Source organism: Gymnoscopelus braueri, assembly GCF_963280865.1.
Source record: "Gymnoscopelus braueri genome assembly, chromosome: 8".
Lineage (NCBI taxonomy): Eukaryota > Metazoa > Chordata > Actinopteri > Myctophiformes > Myctophidae > Gymnoscopelus > Gymnoscopelus braueri.
In genome coordinates, this window is record NC_137609.1 from 22,734,473 (window position 1) to 22,754,566 (window position 20,094).

At 41.8% G+C, this 20,094-nt stretch overlaps 1 protein-coding gene and 1 long non-coding RNA gene across 2 annotated transcripts in view; both read right to left on the reverse strand.

Moving 5' to 3' along the window:
• Positions 1-11,655: 11,655 nt before the first annotated feature.
• On the reverse strand, positions 11,656-12,834 carry LOC308089658. Its single transcript, XR_013933527.1, has 2 exons — positions 11,843-12,834; positions 11,656-11,808 (listed from the first exon to the last, which is right to left on the reverse strand). It is a non-coding gene; the product is annotated as an uncharacterized lncRNA (long non-coding RNA).
• Positions 12,835-13,855: 1,021 nt separating this feature from the next.
• Positions 13,856-20,094, reverse strand: part of LOC308091125 (vacuole membrane protein 1-like) — a 76,756-nt gene continuing 70,517 nt past the window's right edge. The window contains exons 11-12 of the mRNA XM_080436496.1: positions 16,774-16,879; positions 13,856-15,386 (exon numbers count right to left, since the gene is read on the reverse strand). Of these exons, the coding sequence (XP_080292622.1) occupies positions 15,243-15,386; positions 16,774-16,879 (250 nt within the window). The 3' untranslated portion in view covers positions 13,856-15,242. The remainder of the gene's footprint in view (positions 15,387-16,773; positions 16,880-20,094) is intronic.

Genomic DNA, 20,094 nt, shown 5'->3' on the forward strand with positions numbered 1-20,094 from the left:
ATTGATTGATTGATTGATGTAGTTTATTTAGAAAGACATGAGAATAGTACATGACAGTACATAACAGTACATGGAAGTACAAATTCACAATACAAGGTCTACTAAACTGGAAACCCTCATTAAGCATTACGCTTGTTTAAGATGAGAACCCAATGCACACAAATCATGATGAAATATAAGAGGCAGGCAGATATACACACTACTATACAGAATGTCATACAATCAGCTTTCAGGTTACTGGTATGACGAGAGAAGAAAAAAAATATATATATATATACAAAAGAGGAAAATGAAGGAGGGGGGGGGGGGGGTAGGTTAAGACTTAGACAGGGGCCATTTTCGAATTGCAGCCTCCTGAAGGTGTATCTTTAGGGCAGTTTTGAAAGTGAGTAGGGTTTTACACTCCTTTACTCCTTTTGGAAGGGCATTCCACATTTTTGATGAATAGCATGAGAACGAGTTCATACCCTTAGTTGAGCCAAATCTGGGTTGAACATGATCAGTGGAGCTGCCTCTGGTGTTATGATCATGGACTTCATTAACATTTTGGAAGTATTTTGACAAATACAGGGGGATCCCAATGTTGTGGTGTATCTTGAAGACCAGGCCCATAGCAAGTTGCTGTACTCTGTCCTCAACCCTAAGCCATCCAATCCTAGCAACATGAGCAGGGGGTACAAGAAGTAGCCTTACAAGTTTGTTTTGGGATGTTTGGAGCCTTGTTTTTAAGGCCTTGGAGGTGTTGTGATACCATGAAGTGCATGCATAATCATAACCTGAACCTTGACCTTGAATGAGGGCCCCTGCAAGAATCTTCAGAGTATTCTTACTGACTAGGCGATCAATCCTCCACAAATAGCGTGTTGTTCGGTTGACATTTTTGATCACTTTTTCGGCGTTTTTGTTACCAGAGAGGTTTGCCTCCAAGATGGAGCCCAGGTAGGTAATTTCATCCTTTCTTTTGATGACATCATCACCCACTTTGATCGTGAAACTCTCTGCCTTGCTAAGGTTAGGACTGGACCCAAAGAGGATGGATTCAGTTTTACCCAGGTGTAATGAAAGTTTGTTGTCAGAGAGCCAGATGCAGATCTTGTTGAGTTCGGAGCTGAGAGTTTTCTCAACCTGCAGCCTGTCCCTGTCCGAGACTAGCAGGGCCGAGTCATCTGCGAACAGGAACAGCTTGCAGTCGCAGGCCGATGACATGTCATTCACATATATCAGGAACAGTAAAGGTCCTAGTATACTTCCTTGAGGGACACCACAAGTCACAGGGAGGGGGGGGGACTGGGTGCCGTTTACTTCCACCACTTGCTCCCTCCCTTCCAGGTAGGATCTCATCCAGTTCACTGACGTATCATCAAAACCTATTGCTTTGAGCTTATTGATCATAATTGGGTGATTGACGGTGTCAAAGGCCTTCTGGAGGTCCAGCATGACCATGCCGCAATATTTGCCCTTGTCGACATCTTGTTTGATAGAGTCGTTCAAATAGAGAAGGCATGTGTCAGTGGAGTGGTTTGTTCTGAAACCAGATTGGAATTTGTAGATTAGATTTTTTTCGGCAAGATACTTATCGACCTGTTCATAGACTATTTTTTCCATGACTTTCGAGATGGAGCTAAGAATAGAAATAGGGCGGTAGTTGCCAGGGTCTAATTTGTTTCCTTTTTTGTACAGAGGGGTCACCCTTGCTTTTTTTAAATCGTTAGGGACCCGTCCCTGTATGATGGAGAGGTTTATTATGTGGGTAATGATTGGAGCAATGGAGGCGGCCGAGTCTTTTAGAAATTTGGCGGGGATATTGTCGAGGCGGCGAGGCCTGTGGCTTTGTGTTGATGAAGAGCACTCAATTTTTTAAACACCTCTTCTGTTTTCACAGGGGAGAGTTTAAAATCATCCTAGCCTGGTAAACCCTCCCTCCGGAAATCTCATTTGTAATTTAGGGAATTTTTGGGAAATGAGATTTACCGGAGGGAGGGGCTTTACCAGGCTACTTTAAACCATCGGCTATTTGAAAATAGCCGATTTGCTATTTTTACTCTTTACTCATGTGTGAACCATGGCTGCTCTTAAAATAACGTTTAAACAATTATGACAATATTTGAGAACCACGGTTTAAATAATAATAAAACAAAATTGGAAGCCAGCCTAAACAAGCAACTAACTACACTTTAGAAACAAGCCCAAAAAACTGTAACCCGCTACTACCAATATTTACAAGCAACCTTACAGAAAAAGAATCACAAAGCCGCTTGTAATGAGCGCACATGGCAACGCTGTCTGCCGCTTCCTTCCAGAGCGCCAATATGGGGCGCGTTCGAAAATACAGCACTGAGCGCACTGGCCAATACAAACTAATAGGCGAGTGTGCTCCGGTGCGTAATTTCCGAACGCACCCATGATGATCACCACCAAAACAAAACAGCACAATGCACGCTTACGCGCACCACCTAGTGCCCCTTCCACGCACGCGCACCACTACTCATCATCTCTCAATCAGTCAGCTTCTGTTTATGGTGGGATGATAGGACATTCAATCTCTCAACGAGGGGTCCCCGTCACCAATGGTGGAAAAAGTACTCTCATTTTTTACTTAACCCTCCTGCAGTGTTCCGGTCAAGTCTGTCCGATTTCCAACTTTCCTGAATCATAACTTTTGTGTTTTTCATCTGGGTGCCTTGAGTCCTTGACCTTTGATTTCCTCCCCAGTCCCCACTAGGCATGTGGACATGTGCAAATAGAGATGACCATTTTACTGACATTTCTGTCGTTTCTTCAGTCAATACACCCTTTTTGTTCCCGGTCAAAAATGACCGTCATAGGAAATGAATGGAAAAGACTATATTATTATGTTCACCCAGGGGATGGAAAACACACAGTCACACACACACACACACACACACACACACACACACACACGCACGCATGCACGCACGCACGCACGCACGCACTCAAGCACACACACACACACACACACACACACACACACACACACACACACACACACACACACACACACACACACACACACACACACACACACACACACACACACACTGACCATGATCACTGATACTGACATGATATGGACATAATACTGACAATGATACTGACATGATACTGACCATGATACTGACATGGTACTGACCATGATATACTGACCATGATACTGACCATGATAATGACAATGATACTGACCATGATACTGACCATGATACTGACCATGATAATGACAATGATACTGACATGATACTGACCATGATAATGACAATGATACTGACCATGATACTGACCATGATACTGACCATGATAATGACAATGATACTGACATGATACTGACCATGATAATGACAATGATACTGACCATGATACTGACCATGATACTGACCATGATAATGACAATGATACTGACATGATACTGACCATGATACTGACCATGATACTGACATGGTACTGACATGATACTGACCATGATACTGACCATAATAATGACAATGATACTGACCATGATACTGACAATGATACTGACCATGATACTGACCATGATACTGACCATGATACTGACAATGATACTGACCATGATACTGACCATGATACTGACCATGATAATGACAATGATACTGACCATGATACTGACAATGATACTGACCATGATACTGACCATGATACTGACCATGATAATGACAATGATACTGACCATGATACTGACCATGATAATGACAATGATACTGACCATGATACTGACATGATACTGACAATAATACTGACATAATACTGCATGACTAACCATAATATTGATACGACAGACAGAAGACTGTGCATGTTGATGTTCAGTATATGTACAAATTATGGTCCCCATTTTGAATTTGTATTTAAAAGTATCAATACTGCAATGTATAAATATTCTGTTACAAGTAAAAGTCCGGAATTCAAAATTTACTTGAGTTAAGTACAAGTACTTTACACCACTGCCCGTCACCACCCCGGACCCCATGTTGAGAACCAGTGGGAGGATCAAACTAATAATAAGTGAGTCCTTACACATAAATAACTATGGAAAAAAAGGCAATCCATACAGTCAACTGTGAGCATTAACATATCTATATTCCCAAAAGGAGATAGGCAAAGACAATAAACGAGATCATCACAACATCACATTTAATGTGTGCTGTCAAGCATTACTGTATAATAACCTAAACTCTGGGGTTATGGATGGAATTCCATTGAAAGGGGTTTAGAGAGGTGTCTGCTATAACTGGGCTATATTTTTAGTCAGAGCTCACCCTGGGTATAAAAAATTTAACTAATCTAATAGGCCTACATAAATTCACAAGTGCTCTTAATAAGGTGATGTGATTCATTGCTTTATGTCTCGTTCATATTAGATCAAAATAGGGCTACAGCTAGGCCTACTGTTGTTTAATGCTGAATGTTCCTCAACCAATGAGACAACTGAAATTATGTCTAGCATGCAACTTGCAAGCTATAGTTCAGCAGTTATTTGTTTCACGTGTGTGTGTGTGTCTGTCTGTGTGTGTGTGTGTGTGTGTGTGTGTGTGTGTGTGTGTGTGTGTGTGTGTGTGTGTGTGTGTGTGTGTGTGTGTGTGTGTGTGTGTGTGTGTGTGTGTGAGTGTGTGAGTGTGTGTGTGTGTGTGTGTGTGTGTGTTTCATGATGCTCTCTTGGCCAGGTCACTCTTGGAAAAGTCAAACCTGGAATGAGACTCTCAGCCCTTCATTGTCAGTAGATGGCAGTAAGAACAAAGGAATCGCTTTGCGACTGGTTTTAGAGTTCAAAGAATAGTAAAAGTAAAAGAAAAAGAAAGGAAAAAAATACTTTTCATTTGAAAAGAAATGTGCGTTAGGCTACCATTTTGTGGTTATATTCTTCACAGAAATGTAAACAAATGGCTACTTTTGAGTTTTGGTATAAAATCACAGCTTCATAATTGCACTAGTGGTTAAATAACCTCCCTAAGGAATTTCTGGTGTAATTATGTAGCCTACTTTCTGAGCCCATGATGTCATAATGTGGATGTTTATGTTTCTGCTCTTCTCTGTTATCCTGACACTTTTAGCTGTTCAATCTAAATTAAGCGGAAACACCATCAAAATCCGACTTTCTGCTCATGGTGTGACTGGTGTGACTGGTGTCCTTTATTCATACATAGATAATGGCCAAAGTAATTACCTATCTGATTGCATATTAATAATATGTTGGGCTCAGCTACACTTCCGACAGCTTTCTTTTGGCAGCATGGATGAGATTGCTTTAAAATGTAGCAGTTACTGAATAAAAATTAGATGGCATTTCTTTTTATAAATGATGTAATCCTTTGGATTACAAAACAATTATAATCTAATCTAAATACTTTTGGATTACTGTACAATCATCTGTGGGCCACAGGGCTGAGAAAACCTGTATGCCAGACACACTTTTCATGAGTTCATGGCGTTACCATGAAAAATAAATTGATGGTGCTACATCTATCTATCTATCTATCTGTCTATCTATCATCCATATGTTTCATATGTTTCAAATGGACTGAATCCCCAAATGATTGCAAGAGACACACGATGATGTATAATCTGAAAAATGCCAAACTAAAGACAAAGTAATGACAGAAATGAGGATTGGGACAGGAGAGGGCTCCGAAAGAAAAGGAATCCAGACTGTCCTGCTGGGTTGTCAGGGTTGGGGGATGAAAATTGCCATATCTTAAAGTGGTAATCAAAAATGTAATCAAGCTTCCTTGACAAATGTAACAATAATCTAATTGCACAGTTTCACAATGTAATCTGGGTTGATTATAGTTACTTATGTTTCGTAATCTGATTACATAATCCCAATTACATGTAGTCAGATACTACCAACCAACCCTGCAAAATCACAGTTGGCAGCCTATCACAAGATGATTTACAGAGAGATCTTGTATTGGCTGGAACTAGATCATGGGCAAGCAATGGGAACAGCTGACGTTTTCCAAGGGGTGATTTGAATGTTGCCTACTTGGTAGTTAGAAGTTTAGCTCTTTAACAGGTTGTTTGCAGGCTCCCCTGAGCTGCATCGCAGGACACCCAGAAAAGACCACCTGCAGGGTACTGTTGTTTTGAATTATGTTTCAGTCGTGCCCAATTGTTTGTTTTATTTTAATTGCTCAGCAATCAAACCCAGCTGTATTTAGTAACCAAATGCTTTTTCTGTGGATTTTTTTCCTTTGCTTTGCTTTGTTTAGGTTTACAATAGAGTTGACAAGACATTCATAGAAAGCAACAAATCTATGTTGTGGGCCACTGTGAGAAGTTGATGTTGTTAATGTCTGTTCAAAAGTAGGATATGAACTGTAGTGTATCATGAAGTTCCCATCGTTTGATATTGTTTGTAGGTACTGACTGTAACTAATCAGGGTGATTGTGCACAAAGAACAGCATTTTGATGATTACTTTTCCCGCTAATGGAAAAGTGCACAGATTTTAATCATGCTCTTTTTAAATCTATGCATCAACAACATTCAGTGGTACTGCTTTCAGAGCCTCAGAGCTCTGTATTGAAAAGGAGAAGTTGCTTATCCTCTCCATGCCCCACCACGATCACAATGTAGAATGGCTAAAATGTCAGTACATTTTCAATGAAACAATTCCAATGATGTGGTTTGGTAAAACAAAGGAAATGACAACTAGCAGAGATTTGATGGACTCTCAATTTTCTGCAATTTCCTACTGTACTTCACATACCAAACATGGATGGTGATTAACAGGTGGAATAGTCTGTTTTTCTCTGGCAGATTATAACGTGAAGGAAGAGGAAGCGAATCCTCATCGTGTAGGGAATCATAAGGTTAGGCAAACACTGACAAAGAGAAACAATACGCATAATTAAGAATATAACGTTAGTTGATACAGTGAATAAGTTTGAGTGTAGCAGAGTAGTCAGTGTATAGATAGAGGATGAGTTTATTGTTCTAATCTAGACTCTCTTGAACAATGGCTCTAAAAGGGGGTCTAGTGGCAATTGAGGGGCTTCTAGGGGGTCCCCAGCACGACGAGGAAGAGTTTAATTTCACTGTTTTCACAGTCCAATGAGAGAATGCATAAGAATCCTTATTTAGCTCTCCACTGTTATCTCTCCACATATACATATACATATATGTATAGACAGTTGTAGAATTCTGTACAAAATCCAAAAATCCTCTCTTAAGGGGGTCCCTGGCACAAAAAAAAGTCCTAGACTTTAAAATGTTTCAGACCATTGGTCTAGAAAAGAAGGAAAATGATTTGTCCCCCCCCCCCCCCATGCGTATTGATGCTGCTCCAAGGGCATTTAGATAGTAATGACAGGAAAGGGTTAAAGGGGTCAGGGCTCATGATAGATAAGATAGTGAAGGCAGGAGGAAACTCTTTGGTGGAGAAGTTACTGCCAGTAAGCAAGCTCATACGAGCTGGGGATGCAGTTTGTTTGTTTTGTAGCCTAGTGCAGTGTTTAACTTTGTTTGCACTTTTGCGGTTGTGTGCAGAGTGCTATTGGCCAATTCAATAAACAGACCCCACACAGTGGATGTGGATGTTACATACCTAGCTGAAATCATTTCTGATGTTGATGTACTGCAGACGAAGCATTCATTTATGTTGTACTACAAAAAAAGAAGTTGCTAATAAAAGGGATTTATTTGGAAATGCCACAAACAGTGAAGCATTTTATAGCTACTTATCTGCAATAATAAACTTGTGTAAGGACCAGACCTCATCGTACAAGTCCAGAACTGGAATATATATGCTTAGCCTGACCATGAGCCTTCTTTAGCTTACACGTTCATAATAAGTCATTGACATGCAGGGTTGACAGTTTGTTGCACATAAACTTGTCTTAAAAAAGTATATTAATTATGATTTACTGTTAACATTTCTCCCACTTGTCAGGAACGTTTGTACTGTATTATCTAAGCCATAATTTATACAACAAAAAAACGTTCTTCATACAGCCTCTATGCCTTGATGCATGCGGTGCCATTATTTGGGCCAATCTTGTATTATTGAATTTCCATTTAAAGGGCAATGCAAAGGTTACAGAATTACTAACATGGGATGATATGAGACATTTCAGTATTTCTTAAGGTTTTCATTGTGACACACAGAGCTTGTATTAACTACAGTATCATGTATATCTCCTGAGTGTTAATTCAACTCTGAGATTGTAAGAATGGACCTTTATAGGTCCAACAAATAGCAAAAATAGTCGATCTACAAATGTATGTATGTCACATCTTTGAACATTTTCGCCCAAAATGATATGCTCGAAATAGGGATGCCAGGTTGAAAGTGGCTACATTAACAGGATTTTGGTGTGGGAACTTTTAGAACCAAATAGCTTTAAATCCAAATTTTGACTTAGGACAATAGTAGAAAAAAGTTAGCAATTAAAAACCTTTACTTAAGGCTTCTTGCTCCAAATGGAGATCAATAAATGTTTAATAACTGCAATTTGATTCAAGGCACTATTCTAACATCTCTTAACCAATGAAAACTGAACCTGAGCTGAAGTAAAATGGAACTCAAATGAGACAGTGTAATATACTACAGAATGAAAAGGCAACCGGAACAGAAACCAGGATATGTCTGTTGATTATGGTGCTATGGCACTGCCATCTGGTACAGACCATGGGGCATTCTGCCATGATGGCATTGTGGGCAGGGGAGGCCAGATGCTCTTGCTTAACTATGGTCTGCAAAAATCCTGCACATGTAGATCAAGACAGCACAGGGAGAATGTGTGGCTGGATCAATTTCGATGTGAGAAATATTACATTGCCGGTATTTAATGCTTCGAATAACATTACATAAATAATTACAATGGACCACAACAGTATCCAGCCAAAGGCCTGTCCATACGTTTGGTAAGACACTCAATCATTCTGAATCCGTCTATTGATCTCATGTAAATGAGGCCCATAATAACTCAGATGGACTGAATTATGAGGGTATTAAAATCTGAGGCGTTTGATAAGCTAGTTTGATCTTGGTATGCTAAAGCCACAATAAAGGAAATGACTCTTTTTGAGCCGGGACGTCTCTATGGATTTGTTCTTTCAGAAGTGGTAATGATGTGTGTGTGTGAGTGCGGGCGTGAATGTGAACGTGAACATGTGCATGCTTACAGCATAGATATCCCGTAACATTGGAATGTCAGGTCAGGTCAATCTGTCAAACTAAGTTTAGACATTTTCCAGCCTAATTGTAAAATTTACCATCTATTTAAATATAGAAAAAGATCAACAGGCTCAGACCTACAAGCAAACCTACAAGCTCACAAGGTGTTGTGAGCTTGTAGATTTGCTATTTTCACTATATTTGAAATAGGGCTCAAGTGGTTAATTCATAATGTACGTTTTCCCTTCCCAGAAAGTGGAGTCAGTACAGATACTCAAAGAAAATACTTAATTCAGTACTCAAGTATATACTGTACTGTCCACCACTGTTGTAAACACACCAGTGCAATGTAGGAGCTTACGTATGAAAAAGGTAGTGCACGCACATCCATTGGCCCAGGTGCTTAGACAAACAAAGTATGATAAAAAAGAATAAAGTCTGCACACTGGTAGTTGCAAAAAGCTCCAGAATTTATTATCGTCAACGTTTCGGCCTGTTCAGGCCTTCATCAGGACATATATATATATGTCCTGATGAAGGCCTGAACAGGCCGAAACGTTGACGAGCAATAAATATATATATGTATATATATATATATATATATATATATATATATGTCCTGATGAAGGCCTGAACAGGCCGAAACGTTGACGAGCAATACATTCTGGAGCTTTTTGCAACTACCAGTGTGCAGACTTTATTCTTTTCAATGTAGGAGCTTAACATATTTATAAAGGAGATACTTATATATACGTGTAATGTGTGTGTGTGTGTGTGTGTGTGTGTATGTATATATATATATATATATACACATATGCATAACATTTTCATTTGTAAATGTGTATTAATACTGTTATTACTCAATGTAATGCAACAACCTCACCAAGACAAATTTCTAACTTGTGCAATCGTACCTGGCAATAAAACATAATGTTGATCCTCTTCTCTGTACGATGGGAGGGGGGGGGGGTATAACAAACTGGTCAAAGCTCGCCGTCTTAACCGATAAAGGAAATGATACATCTCTCAAATATTTCAAATGACGAGGGGGGGATTAAGTTAGTGATAGTTCAGCGTCCCTCAGTGGTTAAGCTTGCTGACAGGGAGGGGAAAGCCCCCTGGAGAGAGGCTGATTCACCCTGCTTGCAATTAACCAAGCCAGAGACATCAGAACCACAGCACATAGGGAGATATGAGGGGGGGGGGTTAGGGGAGAGAGAGAGAGGCAGTCTCATCATTTGAATATCAGTTCCCCAGCCTGTTTGGACAGGCAGGATTTGCGTGTTGGGTGTTGATCCAGAGCCCTGGGGTGTGGGTTGGTGGGGCCGGGGGGGGCGGGGGGGGGGGGGTCTCTTCATGGCGGTCTGGGTGTGGTTGGCCTTGTCCCACAGGGACCGCTGGGCCATAGACACTACATCTGACCTCAGGACAAAAGATTGTAAAGAATATTTCTCTGTTATGTTGGTCATTAGTTTTTACACCCATCTACATGTAGTCTTGAACACCTGTATAAATGTATACAGTACGAGCACACGTATTTTTCCATTAATTATTGTGTGTATGGAAGGTCATATTCTAAAATCCTACATTCCAAAGTAAAGTGTCCTAAAATGTACTTGAAATTAAATATAATTGTTACTACTCTTATTCTAAAATCATACCGTTTTGTAATATGATTAACGCTGACTGCTGTGCTTGAGTAACAGTCCAGATATGGATTTTCAAGGCTGCACAGATTTTGTAGAGAAGATGCCCTTTTCTTGATGAAAATGTTGCTTTTGGAATCAAATGTTTCATTTATGTAATAGCACAGACCTTATTTGCCTATATAACAGTTAAATATGCATGTCGACACATACAGAAGATAAAGATATGCTAAATGAGTTACATTTATACAGGGTAAACAGCAGAACAGCTGGTAAGTAACTGTAGTTATGAATAACTCTTGGTCAACACCACAGGCTTGATATAATATTGCTGTCAGGCGGAAACCAAAATCGTTACTTTAGAACCTGTGTTCCAAATGGATCCAATGAGTTATTAAATTAGTCACAAGCTCTTGTTAATACTTTTCATTGGTTAAGTATTTATTTAATCCACTTTCTACCCGGTGTCTGTATTTTGTGAATTGTTGTTTCCACAATAGTGAAAATAGCAGATCTACAAGTTCACAACGCATCTCATGGTCAACTTGTAGATCGGCTATTTTTTGAAGTATAATAAAGGTCATTAATTTATGAAAAAACATGAAGACGAAATATGCAGATACAAGGTTTCTGCCAGTCAATATGATATGTAATTTGAAATGGATATGATGTAAATGTGGAGAGAGCAAACGTGTAACGTGATAACCGTTTCAATGTGAAACATAAGATGATGAAATCTGAGTGTGACGGACTTGCTATCCACCTTGTCCCTCCTCGGCTGACATGTGAGATTCTTCAGAGGCCCCGAGGGTCAGCGCATACCCCGTGTGGTCAAGGCTCATCACATAATGAACAGAAACCAATCCTCTTTTTAACAAACTTTATTTATAGAGAAACCAGATTAAAAAAAAAGAAAAAAGCATAACAGTACATTACAATCTTTTTAAAACAACATCTTAGTACAGACACCTATTAAGACAGACACAAAATAACGTATACATACAAACAAACACGGTTTCTAGACAAACACGTAAACACACACAGACACACACACACACACACACACACACACACACACACACACACACACACACACGCACAAACAGGCATGCCAAAAGGGGGCTCCCTTATGGACCAGGACGTTCTCAGACTGCCAACAAAAACACACTCCCTGAGCCAGCAGGGCCATTCCTATGTTATCCAATGATGTTTTGTTTTTATGACCAGGGAAACTTTTGTACCATTCCTGAATAAAGTATATATACCGGTGTGTGTGAGAGAGAGAGAGAGAGAGAGAGAGAGAGAGAGAGAGAGAGAGAGAGAGAGAGAGAGAGAGAGAGAGAGAGAGAGAGATAAATGAATAAATCAAATTCTGCTTTACGTTAGCTCCTTTCCTATACATATTATGTATAGGAAAGGAGCTAAAGCAGAATTAGAATTCTTGGCAAAACCATGATTTTCAGTTTACACATAATTAGCAATGCGTGGCCCCCGAGACAAACAAGTGTGCCACCCGCAGAGAGATTTGTTCTAATAAAATGCACCCTTAAACAAAATCTGTGAGTATTGAGCAACAGAGGAAAGTTTTGAGTAAAGGAGAAGAGGGAAGTGTAAAAGGGAAGGGGGGAGTTCTGAAAGCACTACGTGTACCATACCCAGGACTGGGTGTCACAATGGAATGTGTTGCAATAAGGTGTGTGCTTTCTGGATACTCTGGAAATTCAAGAGAACAGAGCCAAACCTCGGAGACACACACACACACACACACACACGCGCACACACACACACAAACACACAGGCTTGTTTTATGGGAAGCCAATGATACCAGTGAGAAGAATTTAAAAAAAAAACACAAAAAAACACATGCACACTTACACATATTAAGAAGCACACTCACAAAAATTACATTGGCATTTACAAAATATGATTCCTATATAGAGCCCCGCCCCTTACAGACGTCAACGTGGAGGAAATCAACAATAGAGAAATGTCCCAACGTTTCACAAGTGGCGAATAACGGGAAGTGACATCGGAGAGCACAACCCCCCCCTCCACCCCTCCCCCTCCACACACACACACACACACACTCACCTCCAAATGGGAACTGATGCTGACTGAAAACAATGACAACAACAGAGGAGAGGACAAAACAGGATGCTGGTCAGATGAAAGAGCCCGAGATGTCAGACAGCCTACAGACTGTTGTCGCCTTGCAATCTTAAACAGCCAACACCAGTCTGATAAGCTATCTGACAGATCGAGAGAGTGACGGAACATGCCTCGAGACAAATACGCACACACATGCATGCAGACAGTCTTCAATTCCTTTTTAGCATTTCTCTTTACTTACCATGAAGGGAGGGGTGCACTGTAAAAATCTGCAGTTAATTTAACTCAGAGAGTGTACAAATGGACCCTTTCGGGTCCATTTGTACACTCTCAGAGTTAAATTAACACTCAGGATTTTACTGTGTGTGTGTGTATGTGGGGGGGGGTTGGTGGGGTGAATTTCAAATGCAGCGAGTAGAGCTAGTGCGGAGCAGCGGGTTCAGCGCGCTCAACAGTGCCCCTCTGTTTTGAATCTACTCGAGTGATTCGTCTCCTGGCTCCGTGGACTGGGGCAGTGCAACGAGTTCATTCGAAGGTTCAGCTGAGGTAACTGCACAGCACAGACGCTTTTCACTGTGCTCTGGTTCTCCCCCCCCCGCCCTCCCTGTTGCTTGTGCCTTCTCTAGCGCCCACTGCGCTCAGCCCAACACAGCAGCGGCACAGAGAGAAGGAAAAATAAAAATAAAATATATATACACACACACACACACACACACACGCGCACACACTCACTCACACTCACAAGCGTGCGCGCACACATTTCACAAGCGATTACGAAAGAAAAGGACATCGCAATGACAGAGAACCCCCCCCCGCTTCCTTCAAAAACAAAATTACATCTAAATGACATAGAAACAGGGTTGTAAAGGTTTTAAAGCTCTTGCCGCGTTGTTGAACGTGAGCCTCTGTATCATCGTATGAGATTTACAGGGGCTGGGAGTAAAGAGAGCTCCCCAGACGACTGAAGACAAAGGAGACCACTTACCATACACACACCTTATGCCAGTTAGTCTGAAATAAACTGTCTCTAAGCTTAAAGGGAACAGCAGCTACTAGCAGCCAAACCTCCTGGTCTATTAGCACAAAACAATCTGGTTTAGTTCGTAAAGATGAAAGGTAGAGCAGCCAGCTACGCAAACACTGTACTCTGTCTCTCTCGCATAAATGTGTGTCCTTGCGCGCGCACACACACACACACACACACACACACACACACACACACACACACGCGCACGCACACACACACACACACACACACACACACACACACACAGTCGTAGATCTGATTCAATATATGGCTGCATCTGGTAGAGTGGCCCCAGGCTGACTCATATGCTCTCTTCCTGGAAGTAGAACAATAAGAGCAGACAAAGGAACCAGTAGGATGATTCATGGTTGATTTATCAAATCTCATCCAAAAGGTTACTGTGATGAGACTACTGTACATATGGTAGCAATGGTCATATAACTCACTGTATGTACAAGCAGATATCAAGTCAACATATATTCTTCTATGATTTCCCTCCTCTAAGACAGATTGTAGAAATGAGATGGGCATCATGGCATCGTACTGGACACAGTTATTTACACGCTTTGTTTCGCCATAGCAGCCACAGCATTCAGCCATTATTGCACTAAAGTCAAATGTAAACCACACACACACATATACTGTGTGTCTATATATATATAATATATATATATATATATATATATATATATAAATACACACAGTATACATTAACAAAACACAAATAAATAAAGCCTCAAGATAAATAACACTGCCGTTGTGCTAGCTTTACAATACATCACAAAGTAATTCAAGTTTAAGTAATAAATCTAGTTCTGCCAAATAGAAAAATGTAAACTATATGTCTGTAAGGAGATAAGACCGTAAGGTTCTAGTGGAAGCAGCCTTACTAAACACTACAGCTTAAGGCCTCGCTGAGGACAATTACTGCCAGTAGGTCTTCACGCCGGAGAGCTGGTTGAAATACTACATGCCTGGTTCCATACAAAAAGCACATATACACACGTGCGCATGTAACACCGCCACCAGCACCTACCTTAAAAGAGAAAAAAACCCTGGACCGAGCCCAAGAACTAAGGATGTCACTACCACAAGGATGGGCTCGAAAAAAAAGTCAATTAAGTCCAAGTTCAACGTAAATGGCGCCGCTACCAAAAACAAAGAAAAGGGATGGTGGCACCCACGCCTCTGATAATGGTGGGATCCCTGTCTGACAGAAGCCTGAAGGAGAAGGAAGAGGACAAACGAGGAGGAGGAGGAAGTGTTGAGAGCTGCGTGCTGGAGGACCACCTGAGGAGGCAGAAGGCCCGTGACTTCTACTCCGTCTTGCCCTCCAAGTGCTTCTCCTGTTGCCTGCGCTTGGCATAACTCTGGGCCATGGAGTTGACGATGGAGCAGACAAAGAAACATACCATGATGACCACGATCTTCTCAAAGAGCCACGACAACCAGTTCTCCTCCTGCCAGGAACCACAGGAACAGAGAGAGAGGGAAGAAGAAGAGCCAGGTCAGTTGAGGTTAATTCACACTGCGTTGCACGACGACGCCGCTCGCCGACAGTAACCCACATGCGAGCTAGCCTATGCTGTTGGCCTTCCTCACGCCCTACTACTCCAAACCCCCCCTCACCCCCCCCAGGCCCAGATTGGTGCTGGAGGCTAGGTGGGATCCAGCTCCATGTGCAGGACAGATAGGGATCAGGGGTAATAAAACACGCAGCAGCCCCCGCCATCCTCCCCTCCGAACGCCCCCACTGACCCCAGCTTGCAGCCTGCCTCCACCGAGTTAAATTGCCTTGCTTCTCTCCTGTAACTGCAGGAGGCTCACATTACAAGAACACACAAAAAAAAAAAGGAACATAGTTCTGGAACTGCCTTAATCTCTTCGTTGTGCAACTCAACGTCTATCCTTTCCTTTTGTTTTGCCTTTTTTTCTTCTTGTGCGCGCATATGAGAAGACGTGAAAAAAGAAAATCCTTCTCAATGAATCACTTTGAGCGAGGGAGTGAGTGAGGGATAGAGAGAGGGAGAGAGAGAGAGAGAGAGGCTTTCAAAGAGCGATAGGGCTATGGCCAGAACTGGCTCTTTTTGTTCTAGACAGGAGGAGGGGGTTTGATGGATTGTCATAGGCGGGGGCCCCCGCCCCGGCCTACAGTCAGCGCTGGGTTCAGGCGGGGCACCGAGTGTGAGCGTGCGTGTGTGACACGGGGAGGAGTGACCACACTCACACACACACACACACAATTGCTAAGATGGAGCATGAGTCAGCACACCCCACACTACAGTAGTACAGTTCTACATGGAGAGCGGAGCCAGACCCCACACTGGCCCCTCTGCTCCCCCCCACCCCCACCTCCCCGCAGCCCGCCCAGTGCAGTGCTAGCCCACTCTGTCATTCTGCCACTGGCCCCTAAACAAGGCTCTCTAATCTACAGTATCACGGCATGTTACGACCGTAAGAGAGAGATCTCCTGGGACAGATACCCAACACTACTCCTCTACGATGTCGGCACAGAAACAGAAAAGTGAAATGATAGAAGAATGCAACGCAAAGCCGCTCAGGTACAGAGAAAGACAGGTGACCGGCTAAAAAAACCTAAACATTCTCAAATAGAATGTCGGGAAGGGGGTGAGGGGGGGTTGGTAGAGATAAAAGATAAAAGAAAATCACAGATAAAGAGATGGGGGGGGTGGGGGGGGGGGGGGTGCTGGAGGGAACTGAGAAAAAAAAGAGCGAAGAGGGATAGAGAAGGGTGAGGCAAAAGTAAGGGGCCACATTCTTTCCTCTGCGCCCGTACGTGAATGAATAGAGGTTGTGAGAAGGGGGCTTTGAGGCCCTCGTACTTACCGCTGGGATCCCCTCTCCCGCGCCGCCGTGGTGCAGCTTGGCCCTCTGGGCCTCCAAGTAGTCCCTCAAGGGCTTCTGCAGTGCCGCACCCAGCACTGGAACAGCACTGGCTCCACCAGCACAGAGACAGGGAAAAGAGAGAGAGAGCGAGAGAGAGGGAGAGGGATGGATGGGAGGGGAGGGGAGGGGATGAGAGGAGAGGGGAGGGGAGGGAGGCGAAGGAGGGAAGGAAGAGGGGAGAAGAGAAGGGAGGGAGGGAGGGGGGGGGCGACAACACAAATCACGTCACGTCATTGTTACTCACCAACCCAAGGGCAGCAACAAAGGGAGGCATGCTCTCCTTATACCTCCTGTAACGTACAGTATTGTCTCCTGTACAGTATATGCTCCCATCTCCCGTGTCAACGAGGGAGAGACACAGAGAGAGAGAGAGACAAACTGCGAATCCTCACAGCTCATCCCCGTAGATAGGAATTCAGAATAGACCAGAGAATAAAAAAATACTAAAACAGTCTGGTGCACACACACACACACACACCAGAAAAAGTACAGAATGTACCACAGCTATACTGAGTAGTTTCGTTTAAAACAAAACAAAACAAAAGAAAAAAAATTGAGAGAAAGAAGAAAATGAAAGAGAAAAAAAGAGAAAAAGTTGGCTTGTTCAGATACGCAGCAGCAGCAGACACCCACATTCTCCCGCTCTCCCTCTCCCTCTCACACACATTCAGTACACACATACCGCTCACTCACTCGGCTTTCACACACACACATACACACACACACATCCGTGAACCCGTTCAACTCCCCTGCAGTGCCTCCTCTCTGCTGCTGCAGCGAGGAGAAATGAATGACTTCTCAGAACTCTCACATTTATCACCCGGCGGTTCCTGTAAGAACTGGTTTCAGCCAATTAATGAGGAAGTGAGTCGTTCCCAAGCTGTGTCATCACTGGCTGAGACCTGAGGGGTTGGCCCACAGGGGGGAGGCGCTCCTGTAAGACGGCCCATATTAGGAAACCCTTTACAAGCCACCAACTACAAGTATACTACTCCCCCCCCCCCCCCCCCCCCACACACACACACACCCCACACACACACACACACACACACACACACACACACACACACACACACACACACACACACACACACACACACACGAGGGGGGGGGGCAGTGAGACTCAACAGAGAATAGCCTATAAGAGCTTATGGCCCATCCCTAGACTGGAGTTAGTGATTAATCACTAAACAAATACATACTAAAGACCTTCACTTACACTCTTTTGTATCTATACAAAGTCAATTACATCCCCTGGTCTATTGTTTCAAAGAATTCCTCCCAACATATACATCTGTCTTTTGTAAACGGTGGGGAGATATCAAGGCTCAACGACACATCAAAGGCCTAAGCGTATGTTTGCGTGGGAAGGGCAATGTCATATACATACTTTTTATGGCTTGTAACTTTCTCTTTAGAACAGAAGTCATTTCCGTCGCATGCATGCACATACACATGAGCACACACACACACATCTTATGGTGAAAAATAAATTACCGTGGTAATTGAAAGTTTACAATAGAGGAGCATTTTATATGATTAACTTAACACCAAGTAACAGATATCCTTATTGTGGATGAGCATAGAAAAGACAGGATGTATACCAGAAGAATAATAAGATGGATCATGCCTTAAATTACACAATAGAAAATGCCCAAAAGATACTGTATCAAAACCGAGTGAGAGCATTTTTTGGAGGGAAAAGCCTCTTCCATCCCCTCCCCCATCTTTCAAAAAATTCCTAAGATTACCGTGCATAGAAAACCACATAACTAATTTATAGATATAAGATACAATATAAGCACTACTACTTTACCGTATGAAGCATGTTAACATGAGCAATTTAGACGAAATGTACCAATTCAACAAATAAAAGAGAACTCGCAAGAACAAAGAAGAGAGGGTGAAATAGCTTCGAAAAATGGCGGGCTTGAATCATACCCTAAACGATGAGCAATACTGAGTCATGAGCCTGGGCGAATGAACCAACAAAGAAAAAGGTTGAAACCTACAGAAGCATTCAAAATCCAGCATTTAATACCCTGGGACTGTGCCTTCAATCTTTTCTGTAAAGAGGTGGTTGATTTTGAACTTTTTGGGGATATACTTTAACCTTTTTTTTACAACACGCTGTGAAAATATTGGATTTGAGTATCACTACTGATTGTGTTCATGATATACCCGTGAGTACCTGGAAAACTGTGTTAAAGGTTGTTCATATGAAAAGGAAGTACAGAAAGAATCTCTCTCTTAGGTTAAAAGCAGCCTGACTTCCTGTTACCTGTATTTGCCTGGAATCAGATTTACATTTACTGTATGTGACTGTATATACACATATATATATATATGTATACTGTGATACTGAGCTATTCTTAATAAAATAAAAATCATGATGAGCAATTTCGGGCGTGACAGTTATTGTTGCCGTTCTGAAAATGTAAACCCTCCTTTTGACAAAAGATTCAGTTGTACTTGTTTAGTCTGTGTGACTGACTCAAAAGCGGTTCAAACAGCTAGAAAATATTCCATTTTAAATGTGTTTTCTTTCGTTTTTCCCCCCATCAAAAACAAGTCTCTACAATTGTGGTCTTCAGAACCAATAAATCATGTATTATTTACACCAGTGATGGCAAAACCATTTCATGCCATGATAGCTCTTGTCCAAAGACTAAATTAAACTGAATGTTTGTAACATATCATTTGTAATGAAGAGGGGAACTTATTTGCATTTTATGGGAAATACACTGTTCTTGTATAAAATGTTTCATGTCATTGTTCTTGAATTAGAAATTATTTATCAAATTAATGAAACTATTGCCTTTAACAATCTGCCCAGAATATCCCTGACAATTAATGTGCTAGTATCAATTCATTATGTGTACAGGTGTTATCTTCTTCAACACAAATTGAAGAAGATAAACTGACCATGAAACCAAACACTGCTTAACATGTGACAATTCAAGACCAATATTCCGCCATTTCTTTCACAACATAATTCTCCTTTCCTCCTTTAGAATATAATGAAATGTAGTACAAGAAAATGTTACTTTAACCAAGCACTTCCCACTATTTGGTTCTGAAAAATACAAAATGCAGCATAATTTAAAGTAATCTAGATACAACATTGCAACTTAAGTGTATTTTAGTCATAAAATCTTGCATGTGTGGAGCTGATCAAAACTTTATAACTGTTGTCCTCCAATTTAATAAATTACTTCCAGAGACTGCAAAATGGACTGCAATTGCTGTAGCTCATAAAAA